The 16,585-nt window shown below is 40.0% G+C and overlaps 1 protein-coding gene across 1 annotated transcript in view; it reads right to left on the bottom strand.

Moving 5' to 3' along the window:
- Window positions 1-5,534: 5,534 nt before the first annotated feature.
- Window positions 5,535-16,585, bottom strand: part of dpf1 (double PHD fingers 1) — a 43,652-nt gene continuing 32,601 nt past the window's right edge. The window contains exons 9-12 of the mRNA XM_079677369.1: window positions 14,483-14,602; window positions 11,900-12,012; window positions 11,174-11,255; window positions 5,535-10,005 (exon numbers count right to left, since the gene is read on the bottom strand). Of these exons, the coding sequence (XP_079533495.1) occupies window positions 9,935-10,005; window positions 11,174-11,255; window positions 11,900-12,012; window positions 14,483-14,602 (386 nt within the window). The 3' untranslated portion in view covers window positions 5,535-9,934. The remainder of the gene's footprint in view (window positions 10,006-11,173; window positions 11,256-11,899; window positions 12,013-14,482; window positions 14,603-16,585) is intronic.

Raw genomic sequence — 16,585 nt, 5'->3', positions numbered from 1 at the left:
CGAATCTCGCATATGGATTCATACAAGCCTATTTTTGCCTAATACAAAAATGCTCTAAAGTTGAGAAAGGGTTCTATAGTTATCTCACTTAAAGTGCCTACTGAGGTCAGGAGGTCAGGTTAACCTATACAAAGTGGCTCACTCCTTTAACTTGTTAGTTGACCAGCATACATACAGAATTTACAGGAATATAAATGCCTATAAATGCAAAACATACTATAACACAACCAACAGATAAAAATATACCCCATATTCAATCCCAACCATCATTTATTAAAAATATTGAATACCATGTGTTTTCAATACAAAGCCACTCAACCTTTTTTTCTTTACAAACATAGCTAAAATCTCCTTATAACACATCCAAACGTAATCTACTAAACTTCCAAAGATACTCCTTGAGAAGAAAAAGTTATTATAGAGGACAAAAGATGGCTTAAAGTCTAGTTCCTCAAACAGTTGCTATCTTTGGACTTAAAGTTCCCCATTTTGAAATCAAGAACGCCTTCTCCGTCCTATGGAGGATCTTCTCTAAACTATGCCCAATCGCGATGCAACTTTTTAAACTTTTAGAAAAGAATGTGTTGCATGAACGCTTTTATTTGTTCAGGAACTTCTGTCTCTTTAGTGAAATACTTTTTTAGTTTTGTTAGGACATGTTTTACATTAACATTATAGTATAAAGAACAACAGACACATTCAACTCACCAGCTACATGTTGTTAAAAAAACATCATAATATAAAGTGATTACACCTGGGTTTACATCTCTGTTCAGGTCTACATTTGGAGTATAACTGTAATTTTGGAGCTGCAGGTTAAGGATGCTGAGCTGTGGGTCAACAGGTGATTGTTAGCCTTCAAAATAGTTTTGGATAAAAAGCAGCCCACTGAAGGTTGAATAATATTGAACTTGAATAAAAGCCACAGAGAATGGTTGATGCCAGCAAAAACACACAGAACATTAGGGATAAGATAAAGAGAGTAGGGCTTTATTTAATCAGCCTTGTATTTTCCCATTACTCTGCTGACGTTCATTTTTCAAATTTACCAATCAGTGTACATCTCACAGTACACGGCTGCAAGACAGTGAACGGCAATACACGATGTTGTAACTGTGTTTGCTCAGGGTAATTGATTTCTTATTAAGGGAAATACAATTAACATATCATTTATGATCCATACTATTCGTTGTCTATCTAATTTTAGATGTAAGTAGTGTAGAGAGAGAGAGAGAGAGAGAGAGAGAGAGAGAGAGAGAGAGAGAGAGAGAGAGAGAGAGAGAGAGAGAGAGAGAGAGAGAGAATAAATCAAACCCAAACTAAAGACTTGGATAATAAACAAAAATGGTGAACAAAATAGAAAGCATTTCATGTGCAAGACTTAATTATCTGAGTTGATAGAACATCAAGATAAAATCAAAGGAATCATTTTTAATTCTTTCCTTCAACTATGCTTTTGTCTGTCTTCGTTTATTTTCTTTCTGTATTTGTATTTATTTATGGATTATTGAACTCTTGTTTTCCCTTTGTATGTATTTGAATAAGTTACCGACGTTTCCCAGATAATTCAGGTATTACTTTTTTTATTTGTGTTGCTTAAAAGGCAGATGTTGTTGCTTAAGTCTGCCTCTAGGTCGCAGTGTTGAGTTATGATTTCAAATTCACCTTTTAATTCTATGTATTTTTTTTCTCTATTTGAATGCAGACTCTCCCAGTGTTTATTCACCTGGCAAATAATCATTGCTGCAAACTGATGATCCAGTCCTTCATAGACTGTGATTCAAACGATCAACACAAATAAATGACTGTTTTGTTTGAATTGATACCGTCAAAGCAACAAAAGTGAGGATTGTGGCAGATAATCATGAAAGATGACACTTGGAATGACAAGAGAACATATTAAAGTGCCACTATGATGGATTTTAGTAACTTCTTTCATGTTTTTGATTTGGGCCAGAAGTTCATTTGAATGGACTGCATCGTAAATGAACTTGACTAGTGCTTTCTCGCTTTAAAAGATCACAGGCATCTGGGTTCCCATGATTTAGTCTTATCCTTGAATCAAAATCAGTTGCTATTCGTCAATGAGAGGGAACTCGTTGTGGTTCAACAGGAAAACTCAGTACTGTAAGTGTGAGAGGAAATCACGTGTTAAAGGCTGCACTCCTGCGCAATATACCAAACTCACCTCTTACAAGCCTCTTACAGTTTGAGCACATTCTTTGATTTGCATTGATCCTGCTCACTTGATTGATTAGCTATATTTAGACTCTTAAAAAAACACTTTGACTGTTAATTGCTTGCTCTAGCGAACGATCTAATATGGGTCGTGAGGATTATTGATATCGGTTGAATTTGCAAAGTAATCAGCTTTTTAATTTGTCACTGGGTGTGGTCAAAAACACTTGGTTATTCACTTTAACCCTAAGGGTTCCCTTTGGGCTCATACAGCCTTTTATATAACACAAGAAAAAAAAACATGTTTGACTTGGCTGTATTTGCTTGATATTCTGTGATTTTATAATTTTTATGAGAAGAGTCATAAACAAAGATTTTGAATTAAATATTTTTCAGTGGTATGTCCTTGCAAATGATTTTTAAACCCTGTTTGGGTCTCAGATCCTCAGTTTTAAAATCTGGTTGAATACAATGCATTATCAAAGTCCTTTGTACATATTAGCTTTTTGTTGATAGTATGTTCTTTTTGGATAGACGAAGGAAGATGTGTGTTCATGTAACATCATTATCTAGAGAGCATCCTGTGATAAGATCATCACCTGGGACACAAAATCAGGACCAGGGGACTAAGACGGATGCCCCTTGTTCCGACCACATCCAAATAAAAAAAATTGCCCATCTTTTTGATTACAGCTAGAGATTTATAATGTTTCCTGAGGTTGGGACACTATCATCATGACTAAACCTGTCTGCACAGAGAAATAAAAGCCTGAACACATTTTGCCATGACACACGCAGTTGAAAACAATACCAGAGTCACAATGCTGATGGTAAATAAATCCTTGTTTGATGTGAATACAATTATTTATGGTAATAGCTGCATTCTGACACTTTCATCAAATGTGCAAGCATTATATGTTTAATACAGTGTTTCAAGGTGACTTTAATATGTTCTTTTGTAAAGAAATGCATATTACCAGCGGAAACAGCAGTGAACATTGTTACCTTGGTAGTTTGTGTGTGTGTGTGTGTCTCATCAAAGTGTGGTACCTTTTTCTTAACACATTTTCTTGTTGGATTTGTTTGGACATAATCCCCCTGTAAAGCGATTTAACAGCAGTGAATGATTACATTTCTTTATTTTTGCTTAAAGCAGCAACACAGCTTCAGATGACATTTGGGAAAATGTGTACAGTTACAGTATAATATTCCGTGACTTATTAAAGAACATTATCTCGGGTTTCATGTTATAGTTTCAATAAGAGCACATGGGGGGGATTGGGAGGAAACACGGTAAGAAGTTCTTTCTGCGGTGGAGGCAGAAAGGTGAGACTGCACCTCTCCACACTTACCTGTCTGTCTGCTCCAAGGACAGATGGCCAGACACACATTTTGTCCCAGACGAAAGGGAGAGGGGAATTCAATCACACACTACAACCCTCCAGCACCCTCAACCCAATGTTCCCAATAGCTTGCCCCCCGTCACTACTCCCCCTTTATCATTTTTCTCTCATTCTTTTTTCATCTTTTGAAGTCGCTTCATTTCAGATGCATTCATACATTTCCAAAATCTTTATGTATGAGTCCCCCCCCCTCCCTCTTCCTCTTCCTCCTCCTCCTCCTCACCACCGCCACCCAATGCCCCTTCCTTCCCACTCCCCTTTCTCTCTCTTTCTTTATCCTTCTCCTATCCTCACCCCTTTCTTGTCTTACCTCCTTCTGTCTCCCTCCTTTCTTCCCTATCTCCCCCTTCCCTCCCTCCCTCCCTCTCTCTCTCTCTCTCTCTCTCCCTCCATCCCATTACTGTAATCCATCACTCTTCCATCAGCCACCATGCAAACAGGCCTCGTGGTTACCATAGCAACCACCTCCGGCCCGACAGTGCGCAGCCCCTCTCTGATTGGCTGGCAGGGCCCAGGCAGTCTCAGTCTGTCTGGGAGATGTGGTAATTGGCTGGGAAGTCTTACACACACACACACACACACACACACACACACACACACACACACACACACACACACACACACACACACACACACATACACACATTTACACAAAGTACAGTACTCTCACATTGGCATACAGTATACACATGCACGCACATGATACACACATAAACACACCTGTGCTTTCTCTGGGCCAAAATATTCATACACATTGTATTAAGTGAAACACACACACACACACACACACACACACACACACACACACACAGTGCATAAACACCCTCTGAGATATGAAAGGGAGACTGGGGTCAGAGTAATGACGCTCATAAGAAGATGGGGGCTCTAGGCTCTCTGTGTGTGTGTGTGTGTGTGTGTGTGTGTGTGTGTGTGTGTGTGTGTGTGTGTGTGTGTGTGTGTGTGTGTGTGTGTGTGTGTGTGTGTGTGTGTGTGGTTTTGTGTGTGCACGCATGTCTGAGTGTGTGGCACAGGGCTTTTGTGTGTGTGGGTTTCTGTATGCACAGGAGGGCGGCGGTTGGGGGAGTAGTGCAGGATTTCGGATAAGGTTGGAGCTCTGCCAAAGGATGGATGGAGGAATTGGTTTTTCGGAGTATATTGTTAAAAATACCTATATTCCCCCAAGGAACCGAGTTTGCACTATTTTTTGGTTTTCTGGCTTCTGAGAAGAAGCAGGCAAGAGAGGGGGAAAAATGGAATTGTTGATCAGCTTGACTTCACCCTGCTGCTGTTGCTCAGCCAGGTCTGGCCAACATAGCAGCTATGATGAATGTCTCATCTCCAGGAATACATCACAAATAGCAAAACTGTACCTGCCCTGAATAGCTAAGTGTATTCTCTTCTGCAGTGTTGTTCGAAAACAATTGTGGACTATGGGGCTCTTTTGTCCCTGTTCCGCAGCTTTTCAGGCCAGCTAAAGAAGGAAAACAATGCTGTACCTTATTCTTTTGTCAACTCGGAGCCAATTTGTTCCTTGTTCAAACACATGAAAGGGTTAGAATATGTGTGGAGTGCGTCGAACAAAAGAAAATGAAGGATTCTAGTGAATTGATTTAAGCCACAAGAGGTAATTGGAAATGATAATGAGTTATTAAGAGTCAATGTCCTAAACGCACTGCTTTGATAGATTATTATCTGTAGAATGTAAAGAGGAGAAAATGGCTGGTGTTGGCCTCTGCTGCAAAGTCTTCCTTACCTGGAATAAAAAAATTAAACAGAATAGTTAGATGCAACAATGCAGACGAATAGACGGACAAACTTATTCTGCAAAATCACATAAATATTGAGTAATTTATACAACAGAAACACAAATATACACACTCACACAAAATAACAACAATAACAATCAACACGTTTTTCAATCTCATCTTTTTAATTGAAAAGAAATGAGTCAAGGGAAGAGAGAAAAAAACTGGGTAAATTGAGAAAGTCGGATGAATTCACAGAGAATGACTGACAGCAGTGATGACAGCAATGCGGTCACAGTCCACATTTTCAAAGCATTCCCAGGTACCAGACAGAGAAAGAGAGAGAGGGGGGCGGGGCGGGGGCTAGAAAATGTCCAAGAAGATATCATCTTCCTCTCAAGGTAAAAAATTAAAATTAAAAACTCATCTTTATCCAGTGTTGATACAATAGACAATCACGTTGAAAAAATGTAAAGATCAAAAATAAAAAAGTGCACCCGCACTCACACACATACATACAATTAGTTTCTTATTTTTGGGAAATGAAACAAAAAAGTGCAAGCAAGATCACACGACGACAATATACAAGAGAGGCCTAGAGTGTCCCAAACTTCTATTCGAGCCACACCTACAGCCTGTACGGGGGGAGGTTGGGGTAATGGCGTAAAATCGAGTCATGGAGGTTTTTGGGGCTGCTTTGTTTGAACCCTGACACCCCCATCATCACCAACAGCTTCCATTTGTACAAAGGAAAGGCTCAAGTTTCATTTAATGACCACACTGTTACTCACCCTTCCAAAGAAACACCATGGCTTCCCCTCCCTTCCCCAGATAGTACAATCAAAATGAGTTTGACTCCACCAAGCTTTTCCTATTAAGTGCATGGAAAGCTCCCAATTAAAGGCTTTTCTGTCACCATCAACATCATCACCAAATACCACACAAACATTTCTATTATCGATTGAAGATCATCATAAACATTTCATCACCAAACTGTTTCCATTCAAACACACTTCAAGTCTAGATGCTTTGATTGGTTAATGGAAATAAAGATTTTTTGATTGGATACTACTGGTTTTATAGCACTGACTAAACACACTGTATAATGGCTATTAGCATTCTTGCTTATCCAAGTGCCTTGTGTAAAATGTGCACACTTAAGTACTCTGTTGTTGCCATCTGTACACGGCATTTAAATCCTCAAGCAGTACTGGGCCATGCAAGTGGTTCCACTGAGACAAACAAAATGTCTGCACAATAATAATAATAATTCACTATTTTGGTTTGGTTTGCTTTTCTCTGACCTTCCAGTAATCATAAGTGGTTATACACACGCAAAGACACACACACACACACACACACACACACACACACACACACACACACACACACACACACACACACACACACACACACACACACACACACACACACACACACACACACACACACACACACACACACACACACACACACACACACACAGGAATAAAAACACTTAGGGAGACAATGCAGCCACACTGTGCAAAATGTGAATAGACACATATGACAAAGCAAACAAAAAGGAAATTAAAATAAGTTGAAGGTTCATTTTCATCATAATTTAAAAAAGCAATTCTGACAATATCAAAATATAAAATCAGTAACATTTCAGGTGTCATTCATGCATCAGTGAAGTCACATTTAAAGGTGGGGTAGGTAATTAACTTCAGAAACACTTTTTGTTATATTCAATGGAATGCTCGTAACATCCCGATAGCAATGAATATATTAAATGCTTTGACAATAAATACATTGAAAAAATTCCATCTATGGAAGACGTGCGATGTAAAAAGCACGACCAATCATCTGAGCCGGCCCGGCTAAAAAAACTGGATGGCCTACCTGCCTGTCAGCCTTCCATGTCGTGCACAAACTTATCTCGTGCCCTCATTGGTCATGTGCGCATTTGTGTGTGTTGGAGGAGGGGCTCTGTGAGGAAGTCTGAAGGAAGGGGCAGATTTTTTTCGGCTGCGTACTTTCAAATTCTATCGCACTCGAGCTGGTTTCTCCATTCTTACCTACCCTACCTTTAGTTTGGGCGTAGCACAGTATTTGCACCTAACGTCTTTTCTGTATCAGAGGGCAAACACAATTACAGGTCAGGTAAATTCCCACAAGCCATCTGATCTTGCAAGTTTCCATTTAGAGACGTGATGCAGCATTAAAATGAAATGTTCATTCAAAACAACAGAATTTTCATACTTTCTTTATGTACACAAGAATATGAAATACTGTATGAAATGGCGATTAGTTGCCTTAGTTGCCCTATTTACATTGTTCCAATCTTAAAGCTAACACATCATTGGATGGAAACCTTTCCTATCAAACAGTTCAGAAATGTTGCAAACATACTCCCAAATCAGCACTTTTACTTGCCACTTCAAGTTGCCTTGAGAAGACCAGGTAACTAGTTGAGGATAACACTTAGAAGGAAATGATGTTCCTCATATATTGACATGCTGGCTGGTTTACCTGATAAATCCAAATTATGAGAACTCAGCCTTAACACTTAAGCTAGACCTTCAAACGCTGATTTATTATACTAGATTCTAACGTAGCAGATGGCCGAATGTTTTGACACTGGACACAGTGTGAGGATTTTGTATTAATCAAAGACTTGTTGAACTAATTGTGATGTAGTACAATTAAGAGGGTTGTGAAAGAGAAAGGACAAAAAGAGATTTACACTTAAGAAGTATTCATAGGAATACATCAAAAGCATATGCTACTATGATGTTAATGATTTCAGATGGCGTAACATTTGGCCAGGTGTTCATAGGCATTAGCTCTAAGACTGGAAGCAGCGAAAACTGCTAGACTGACTCTGTCCGATGATAACAAAATCAATCTACCAGCCCTTCTTATAGTCTCTGAAATATATCTAATTTGATTAATCTGTAGAAAACAAAGGGAAAGGCGACAATTAAGGATTGTTAACGAGGAGTTTAATGTTGGACTTTTTTTGGGCGGCCACAGGGGCCTTCGTGAGTTTCTGCCAAGTAATAGTGTGGTCGTAAAACGTTAACATGTCTTTTGAATTATGATTTTGGTATCCAAACAAGTGAAGTCTTCAACACTTGCTGGTCTTCACTCAGGACATCAGTGCTGACTTAACTATTACTTTTTCCCACATCTTTCAGAACATGTTAATGCTGGGTTTTCCCTTACATTCACATAACGTCCGTGCTACCCAAATACCCTCACAGATGCCACCTAGCATGAAACTGGCTACAATTACTCTTCTGCTCAGATAAACTCATACAAACAGACACACAGGCACACACAGAGTTTAAAACCGACACAGTTTGGCCAAAATAGTTCATATCACAAACACATTATTGCGAATTAAGTGTGCTTTCTTTTCTATTTCAGATTTAAAGTATTTAAAGCAATTGGAAATAACGACATGCAAATGAAAACCATAAATAAAAAAGGAATCGTAAAAAATATGTTTTAGGCCGAAGTTCTGCATTGTCCACACATCAACCCTACATTCTTAACACACAGATAATACACACCAAGCACCAGGAGCGTTTCAGTCTCGCGTTGGCTTCACAGTCATGGTTTCATAGAAGGGAAGGGTGATTAAAGGTCAAGTCAGGGATTTGTGAGAGATGCTTAGCCTAAATTGTCATTTTAAATATACTGTTTGATCAGAGATAGCTGATTTGAGAAAAAAATCCATCCCTCCTCTCATCTGAGGATAACATCCTAACACAATAAAAACCTTCAGTGTCAATCCCAAAATGCATCATTCATTTGAGGAAACCCCATGCAAAGAGAGAAGATGCGGTGAGGTCAAAGATGGTTCCAGTTCCTGACCTGATGCTCATTGTTTTTCAGTGAGGGGAGTTTTGAAAAGTGTGAAGATGGAGAATCAGTCAGAATTCTGTACAATTCCCCTCCTTTGAAACTGCACAGGGCAGCCAGCCCCGCCGACAAATAGCGGTGCAGAGTTGAACGTCTCAGCTCTGCTGTACATGGAATGGGACATCGGGAGGAAAATACATTTTGGTTAGGTGTATATTTCAGAGCAATGGAACCTACTGGTCCATGGTTATCCAGGGTCTTCCAAGCCCTGTCCTTGACCTAACACCTATCCATTTTATTAATTCTCTCTCACTCCTTGACTGAGTTGCAGCTGAAGATCATTAGGGCTCATCCGAGGGCCCTTAAGAGCGTTTCTGTGGAGCAGTATGCCTCTGAAGTGCCCTTGGCAGGCTGGAGTGTGTGTCTTGCTAGCTAACTTATTGATAGCTGATGAATTCCTCTGTTGAGCAGAGCAGAAAAAAGGCAGGAAGGGGGGTTTCAGGTCAAGCGTCGGGGAATGTGAGTGACACTAAAGGACGGAGGTCGGTTTGCCGCTGGAGAGACGTTCAGGAACGCTGTGGATGCTGCTGTGTGCTCAGTCGTGTCAGAGGTCACTGGGACGGATTGTAGACAAAGTGGCGGCGACTGGATCAGAGGAGAAGGAGGGGGCAGCTGAGGCACAGAGAGGGGACGACGAAGAGGTGATTCGGGAGAGGGAGGATGAAGGGCCGAGAGGATGAGGTGCAGCTCCGCGGATTAAGTGAGGGTGATGTAGGCTGAGGCCTTCTCCTTCAGATGTCTCAGACACAGATGACAGCTCCAGCTCCCTGTACAACACACACACACACACACACACACACACACACACACACACACACACACACACACACACACACACACACACACACACACACACACACACACACACACACACACACACACACACACACACACACACACACACACACACACACACACACACACACACACACACGCAAACAAACACACAGATCTGAAGTTCAATCACTGCTATTGTAAAGCCTTATGGATTAATCCTTCATTTTCGACAGAGCGTTAAGTAATACTGTAAATTAAAGCTCTATGTTGAAACACCACATGCTGTGTGCCTGTGGATTGCAGATGAAGGGGATTTGACAACTAGTTTCCTGTGGATTGGAGCATAGGATTTGTGACATTAATTAAACATCAACTTGAGATAGATGCTAAAACCCAACTCTTAGTGTACAAACACCATGCTTTAATCAGACTAAAGGGATCCCGTGAGCATTCATCACAGCACAGTATGTTTAAAAATATATGTTTATCATCCATGTGAGAGGTCCGCAGGTCTCTCCATGAGAGTAAACCTAAGTTAACAGACTATTGCTGAATTTAAAAAATGTTTCTTGTAAATCCAAAGTGTTACATGTGTGGGCAGAGCATGACACTGTTAGTGAGTGTTGAACACAAGTGCCACTGCTACTGTATGTTCAGCCAAGTGACACTTTTACCATGGAAACAGATTATCTCTGCTTCTCCTCATTTCCATGACAACAACTTCAAACATCCTATGGCTGCCATCTTGTATGTGTAGGCAGATGTGTTTATTTACCATGGTTGTTCATGTTAAGATAGACACACTATCAGGACAATTATGGCCTTGATGTTCCCACAAATTAGATTAAGATTTATAAATGAATCAATTAAATGAATAGTAAACGTAAAGCAAACCTTTAGGTAAATACATATTACATGTCCAAAAAGGAGATGAGGATTGATAATGACTCCGAAAAGTAAACATTTTTATGTCTAAAAGTCAGCACAATCTGGCTGTTCTGGGTTTCACGCTCCTCACTGCTATTGTCTCCACACCTACAGCACAGAAAGATAAATTATTCTGAACAAACAAAAATGTTCTCAGTCCCTTGTAGAGCTTCAGTTCTGCAGTATCTTTTGATTATTGAACACATGCTTCCTTCTTATTGTTTTACATACCCTCTGGTGGTTCAGACATAGGAGGGCTCAGACAGTACATGTGGTATCCTCGGTCACAATCATCACAGAACAACAGCTGGTCCTGAAACAGAGCAGGATATTCACACAAACAGGAGTTATTATGTGGGGACAGATTTTATAGCACACAAAAGCATGATTTGATATGTATAATAGTTTTAAGGAATATGATTCAAAGGGCTGAGGTGTGATATACATGACCTTTTTCTTGTTTTTGAATTGAGAATCCAATTATCTAGAAATGCTGTTAACTACGCTGACTGTTATTAGGGTGGTAGAATTTTGAAAACTGAAAAAAAAATGGTTTAAGGCAACAAACAAAAATCAACATGCTCTGTGACCTTATAGTTCACTCTACAGTTTATGTTGTTATTCATTAAAGATTAAAAAGACAGCCTTTATTCTAGTTGTGTATATACGTGTGTCTTTGAAAATGCCTTATGGGTTTAAAATGGTGTCAGCCCAGTGGGACCAATTAGACAACAGAATATCACAGTGGTCAGCTTCCAGCCAGAGGGATCAAAAGTCTGCGAGCAAAAAAATGGATTCCTTCAAGTATAAAAATCTGTATTCCCTAAATTTGCTCTATTTATAAAACCTAAACTCATAGTCAAACAGTAGTATGTTTTACACTATGTTTGTAAAGTATGTAATGTGCATGTGTGCCACATGTGTTTAGAGTTAACATAATAAAAAGTGAGATCTTACATCGTTCTCAGAGGTGCCACACAGACTGCAGGACTTGCACTCGATGCACTGCCAGCGATAAGTCCTCACCGCAGCCGTCATGTTCACTGTGAACTGCAGACAGGACGGGTGGCCTGAGTGCACACACGCACACACGCACGCACACATGCACACACACACACACACACACACACACACACACACACACACACACAGTCACGCCCACAAGCACACGAAGCACACGCCCACACAACATTTTTTTTCACCATTGCTTTCTGTATTATGAGGACAGTCATCAATCATCTACCTTTTCCATCTCTCCGTCAGTTAGCTTGCTCCATACGGACGATTTAATTATAAGTATTTATATTTTAGGGGGAATCCAACCGTGGTGTGTTAATTGTGAACATGACATAATTTGAGATAGCTTAAAGATTTTTTGGAAAACTTTGCATCCTATATTTACATAAAGCATCTGAGGTTTTTGAGAAATGACTATACCGGTGGCTTACTTTAGATACAAACGATGTTGGAATTTTTTAGAATAGTCTCCAAGGGGCCCTATTATGCTTTTTAGGGTTTTCCCTTTCCTGTAGTGTGATAAATGGCTTTTTGTTCGTATTAATGGTCTGCAAAGGCAAAAATCCCAAAGTTCCTCCAGAGGGAGTTTCTCTCCAACACATGTCTGAAATGCATCCATTGGATTTCTTTGTTTACTTCAGCAGCATAGTGACATCACTTTGTAACACTTGTGCTTCTTTTGGCTACAACACATTGTACCTGATATGGCTAAGGGGTAGGACATCTCTGGTTTCAGACAGAGGGTGAAAAGAGGTGCTGCAGAACAGGCATGAGAAAAATAAATACCTTATTGAACGTTAAAGCATGTTAACATATCACAGTAGAGCCACAGAATACTAATATGAACCTGGAAATTAGCATAGTAGGACCCCTTTAACTAATTCAATATCTAACATGAACATTTTTTTTCTTTTCCATTGTACTTAACTTCTCTGCTGTTTAGAATGTATTGCACTACCATAATTATAAGTTTTTCCTTGTACTAATGTTATGTCATCCCCACTCCTTGAGCTTCATTTATTGTCCATGTGAGTGGTTATAAAGAAGAGGACCAAACCATATTTATGCTTGCTGCAGCCCATTCACTACAAGTCACATACTTATTTTTAAGTTCTGTTTTATTTTATTTCCAGATGAAAAAAACATGTGGAGAAAAAATATATATACAGTACATGCAATCAAGTGATACACAAATTCTTCACCATAAACCAATCTCTGCAAACATATAACCAGGATATACAAGCACAGCCCACAAATGAAAACAAAGGGAGATATAATGGGGAAATAATAATACAACCATATTTAAAAAATCATACTTGAACTCTACTCTGATCAAATGTACTGTCGGCCCTTCACAATACATAAAGTCCATTCTCTCACAAACTCATAAGCTTCTTGCAGCACAAGCAACATGGTCTCAAAAAGAAGAAAAAGACAATGGGTTTAAGATATCACAATTGTAAAGTATGTTGTTGTTGAACAACATGCCAGGATTGAAAGATATGCAGCAGACATTCGAAGCAATTTTGTCTTTTTTGGTCAGGCAAGGTCACTGATATTGCATTTTATTGAGCGTACATATCTTATTAATTGCATATACTTGAAGTTACATGCAATTTGTTAAATTACTTAAATTGTATCTCAAGTGATTTATCTATTTGATATTATTGGTATTGTACAGACTATTACACAATTAATAATCCATATCTATAATGTTATCACTCATGAAACGGATTGTTATGTGTAATTGTATATTAAATAGCACTTTAGGTTTTAAAGCGGATTCATATTCCTGGCACTTAAACAAGCAGCAACAGAAGCGTGTTTAAAAAATGAGTCCATTTTGCAGAGAAGATTTGAGTACACTTTACATTAAAGCCACTGTCTTTCAAAGCATTTCATATAGTTTAGGAATATTTAAAGTATTTACTTTTCAAGCAGCCACTAGTTTCTATACATTTCGACCTTTTGAACCTGCATTTAACACAAATAAAGAAGACATGAATTGAATTGTTATGTAAGGTGGCCTTAAAGAACAGTAAGTCCCCATTAATAAAATGTTTACTTACACATTTTACCAGATACCTATGTTGGTGTTCAGTTAATTGCTGAAAATAGAGTGCAAGGTGATGCTACCGTGTTAGGTAACATTTGTGAGATTTTATCGTAAAAAGAAATCAAACAAATGGTAGAATGGCTCAGTCTCTGCAAATTGGTTTTCAAATTCTCTCGAAAGTGTAAGCCAGTAACTGCTTGGAAAGTAACAAAGTAACTTGGAAATCTAAAACATAACAGCAAACGTCTATTAAAAAAGTTAAGTATACTGTACACTGATTTGTAGTAGATGAGCTAAAACAAAAAACACTGGTATGGTCCGTTCATTTTTAAGCGTAACATGATTTGAAACGTTCATTTATTTATATTGTAAAAACGAAATCTACACTGAGTAAATATAACACACATTTGTGCATCAACAGAGTACGGCCTTCCTCCTGCCAACCATCCCCTTCAGCGGTGCCCTACCTGAGCGTCCACAGTCTGCACACGAGATAAGGTCTTCAGGACAGCCCGTCTTCTTTGAGCCTCCGAGGCAGAAGTCGCAGTAGCCGTTGGCGATCACTGAGCCGTCAGGTGCTTTCTTGGCTGGAAGAACAAAAAGAAAAGAGAAGCAGGTAAGAAACATGGGGCTTCAGTTTGCTTCTGTCTGGGCTTTTAGAAAAGGGGGATGAGGAGCAGAGTTTAAACTCATAAGTCAGTGTTGTGAAATGCTGCCCTGGAGTGAAAGAGCTGTATCAGTCTCTAGACAGTGGAGAGGGGAAGACTATAAAAGTAAGATATACAGAGAAGCTTTCACCAAGGTGTGCTGAGAAAGAGAAACATCGTCGACAGAGTCAAGGACTGCAGAATCTAAACAAGGGTGGCCACAAGTCCAAGGCCCGCGGAGGGGGTGGGGGGTGGGGGGGGGGGGGGGGTGGCAGTAAAACTGACATAGCCCCCTTTGACTGATGTATGAGTACTGAGTAGTTAAATCACTTTTTTAGTACAACACACAGGCCAGGAGCCAATCTGAAAAATTAAGAGTAAAATCATTGATTTAATCATTCAATCAGTGTCGGAAAGGCTAGGTAACAACCATACTGAAAATAATAGAACACATTCATTAATCAGAGCACTCGCATGAGACTGTTTGCATGAGACATGAGTGTTTAAAGTCAAAATAGAGGGAGGTAGAAACAGCCGCTTCTATTACTCTTTCTCTCTCTTTGCATCCACGAAACGCAGGAAGGTTTAGAAACTTAACTAAGAAAACGTGTTTTCCACCACTTCAATATATAACAAACAGTGCTTGCCATGGTTCCCAAGACAACTGTGTTACTAACAATGCATGTGATAGGTAAACATTCAATTGCATCGCAGCAGTTAGTGGGAATGAGTGACGGTGAGTGTTTGGCTCGTTGAAAGTACACATTTTGGGATAAAAAAATACACAATTCAGGCTATAATACATAAAAAGATGCGATCAGAGACCAAATGTTGCGGGGGCCTGCCTGCTGACAGAGCATTGTACTGACAGTGAGTGCTAAGAGGTAGAACGTGATGTAAAACAAAGAAGGAGAGAGGAGATGTGTAACTAAGTCCCTGTTGCCAGACTCTCGCACCATCCCTGCCGGGCCCATCACTCTGTCTACCTCTCTCTCCCTTTCCATCTGTTTGCTTTGGTAAAAAATAACCATCGGAGTGTGCCTGCGCTGGAGCCCGGGACGCACTAAACCCCGGCTCACCAGAGTGGGAGATGGGGAGGCACAGAGAGGGACGCCTACTGGAAGCCTCTGGTGTCTGGTTAATATTTTCAGGAGGAAGACAAGGAGTGAAAAAAAGAGGGGGAATTGAAGAAAGACAGAACAAGTGTGAGTGTGTGTGTGTGTGTGTGTGTGTGTGTGTGTGTGTGTGTGTGTGTGTGTGTGTGTGTGTGTGTGTGTGTGTGTGTGTGTGTGTGTGTGTGTGTGTGTGTGTGTGTGTGTTTGTGTGTGTGGATTGTGCTGGGAGAGACCTGCCGTCATGCTGAGCGGAGAGGCAAGTGCTCCACGTGAAGCCATTTCATAATGATTATTAACAAGAGAGAAATTCCCTCTGCCTGTCGAGTGCTGTGGGTAAGCATACCACATCTACCCCCCCTCCCTCCATTCTTCTGTCTGTTAGTCTGTCTACCTGTCTGCCTCCTGCCAGTCTTTCTGCTGTTGATTGCATAATCACTTTAATGGAAGCAATCACATAACCACTGCAGACTATTTTGTATGTGTGCTTTCTCCTCTAAGATGTAAAGCCCTGGATGGGTCCTTCACAATGAGTCACCAGGCAGGTCAGAGCAACAGTGAATACAATAGAGTGGATTTCACTCAGGTACATCATACATATACTGTATACTGTAGGCATGCAGAGAGACGTCCAGAAAGACAAAAGATACGCACACACAGGCGCGCAGACAGACAGCGCTGCAGGTGTTATTTTGTGCCTGGCCATATGAGAGACTGAGAGAAGTCATTAATCCATTCATTTCAGGGTGGGGCCTTATTTGGCCCGAAGGGGAGGGGGTGAGTACAGGGTGAATTTGATGGAAAAGAAGGT

The sequence above is a fragment of the Notothenia rossii genome, assembly GCF_949606895.1.
Source record: "Notothenia rossii genome assembly, chromosome: 4".
Taxonomy (NCBI): Eukaryota; Metazoa; Chordata; class Actinopteri; order Perciformes; family Nototheniidae; genus Notothenia; species Notothenia rossii.
The sequence above is the reverse complement of the archived record's forward strand: the minus strand, read 5'-3'. Positions and strand labels throughout refer to the sequence as shown.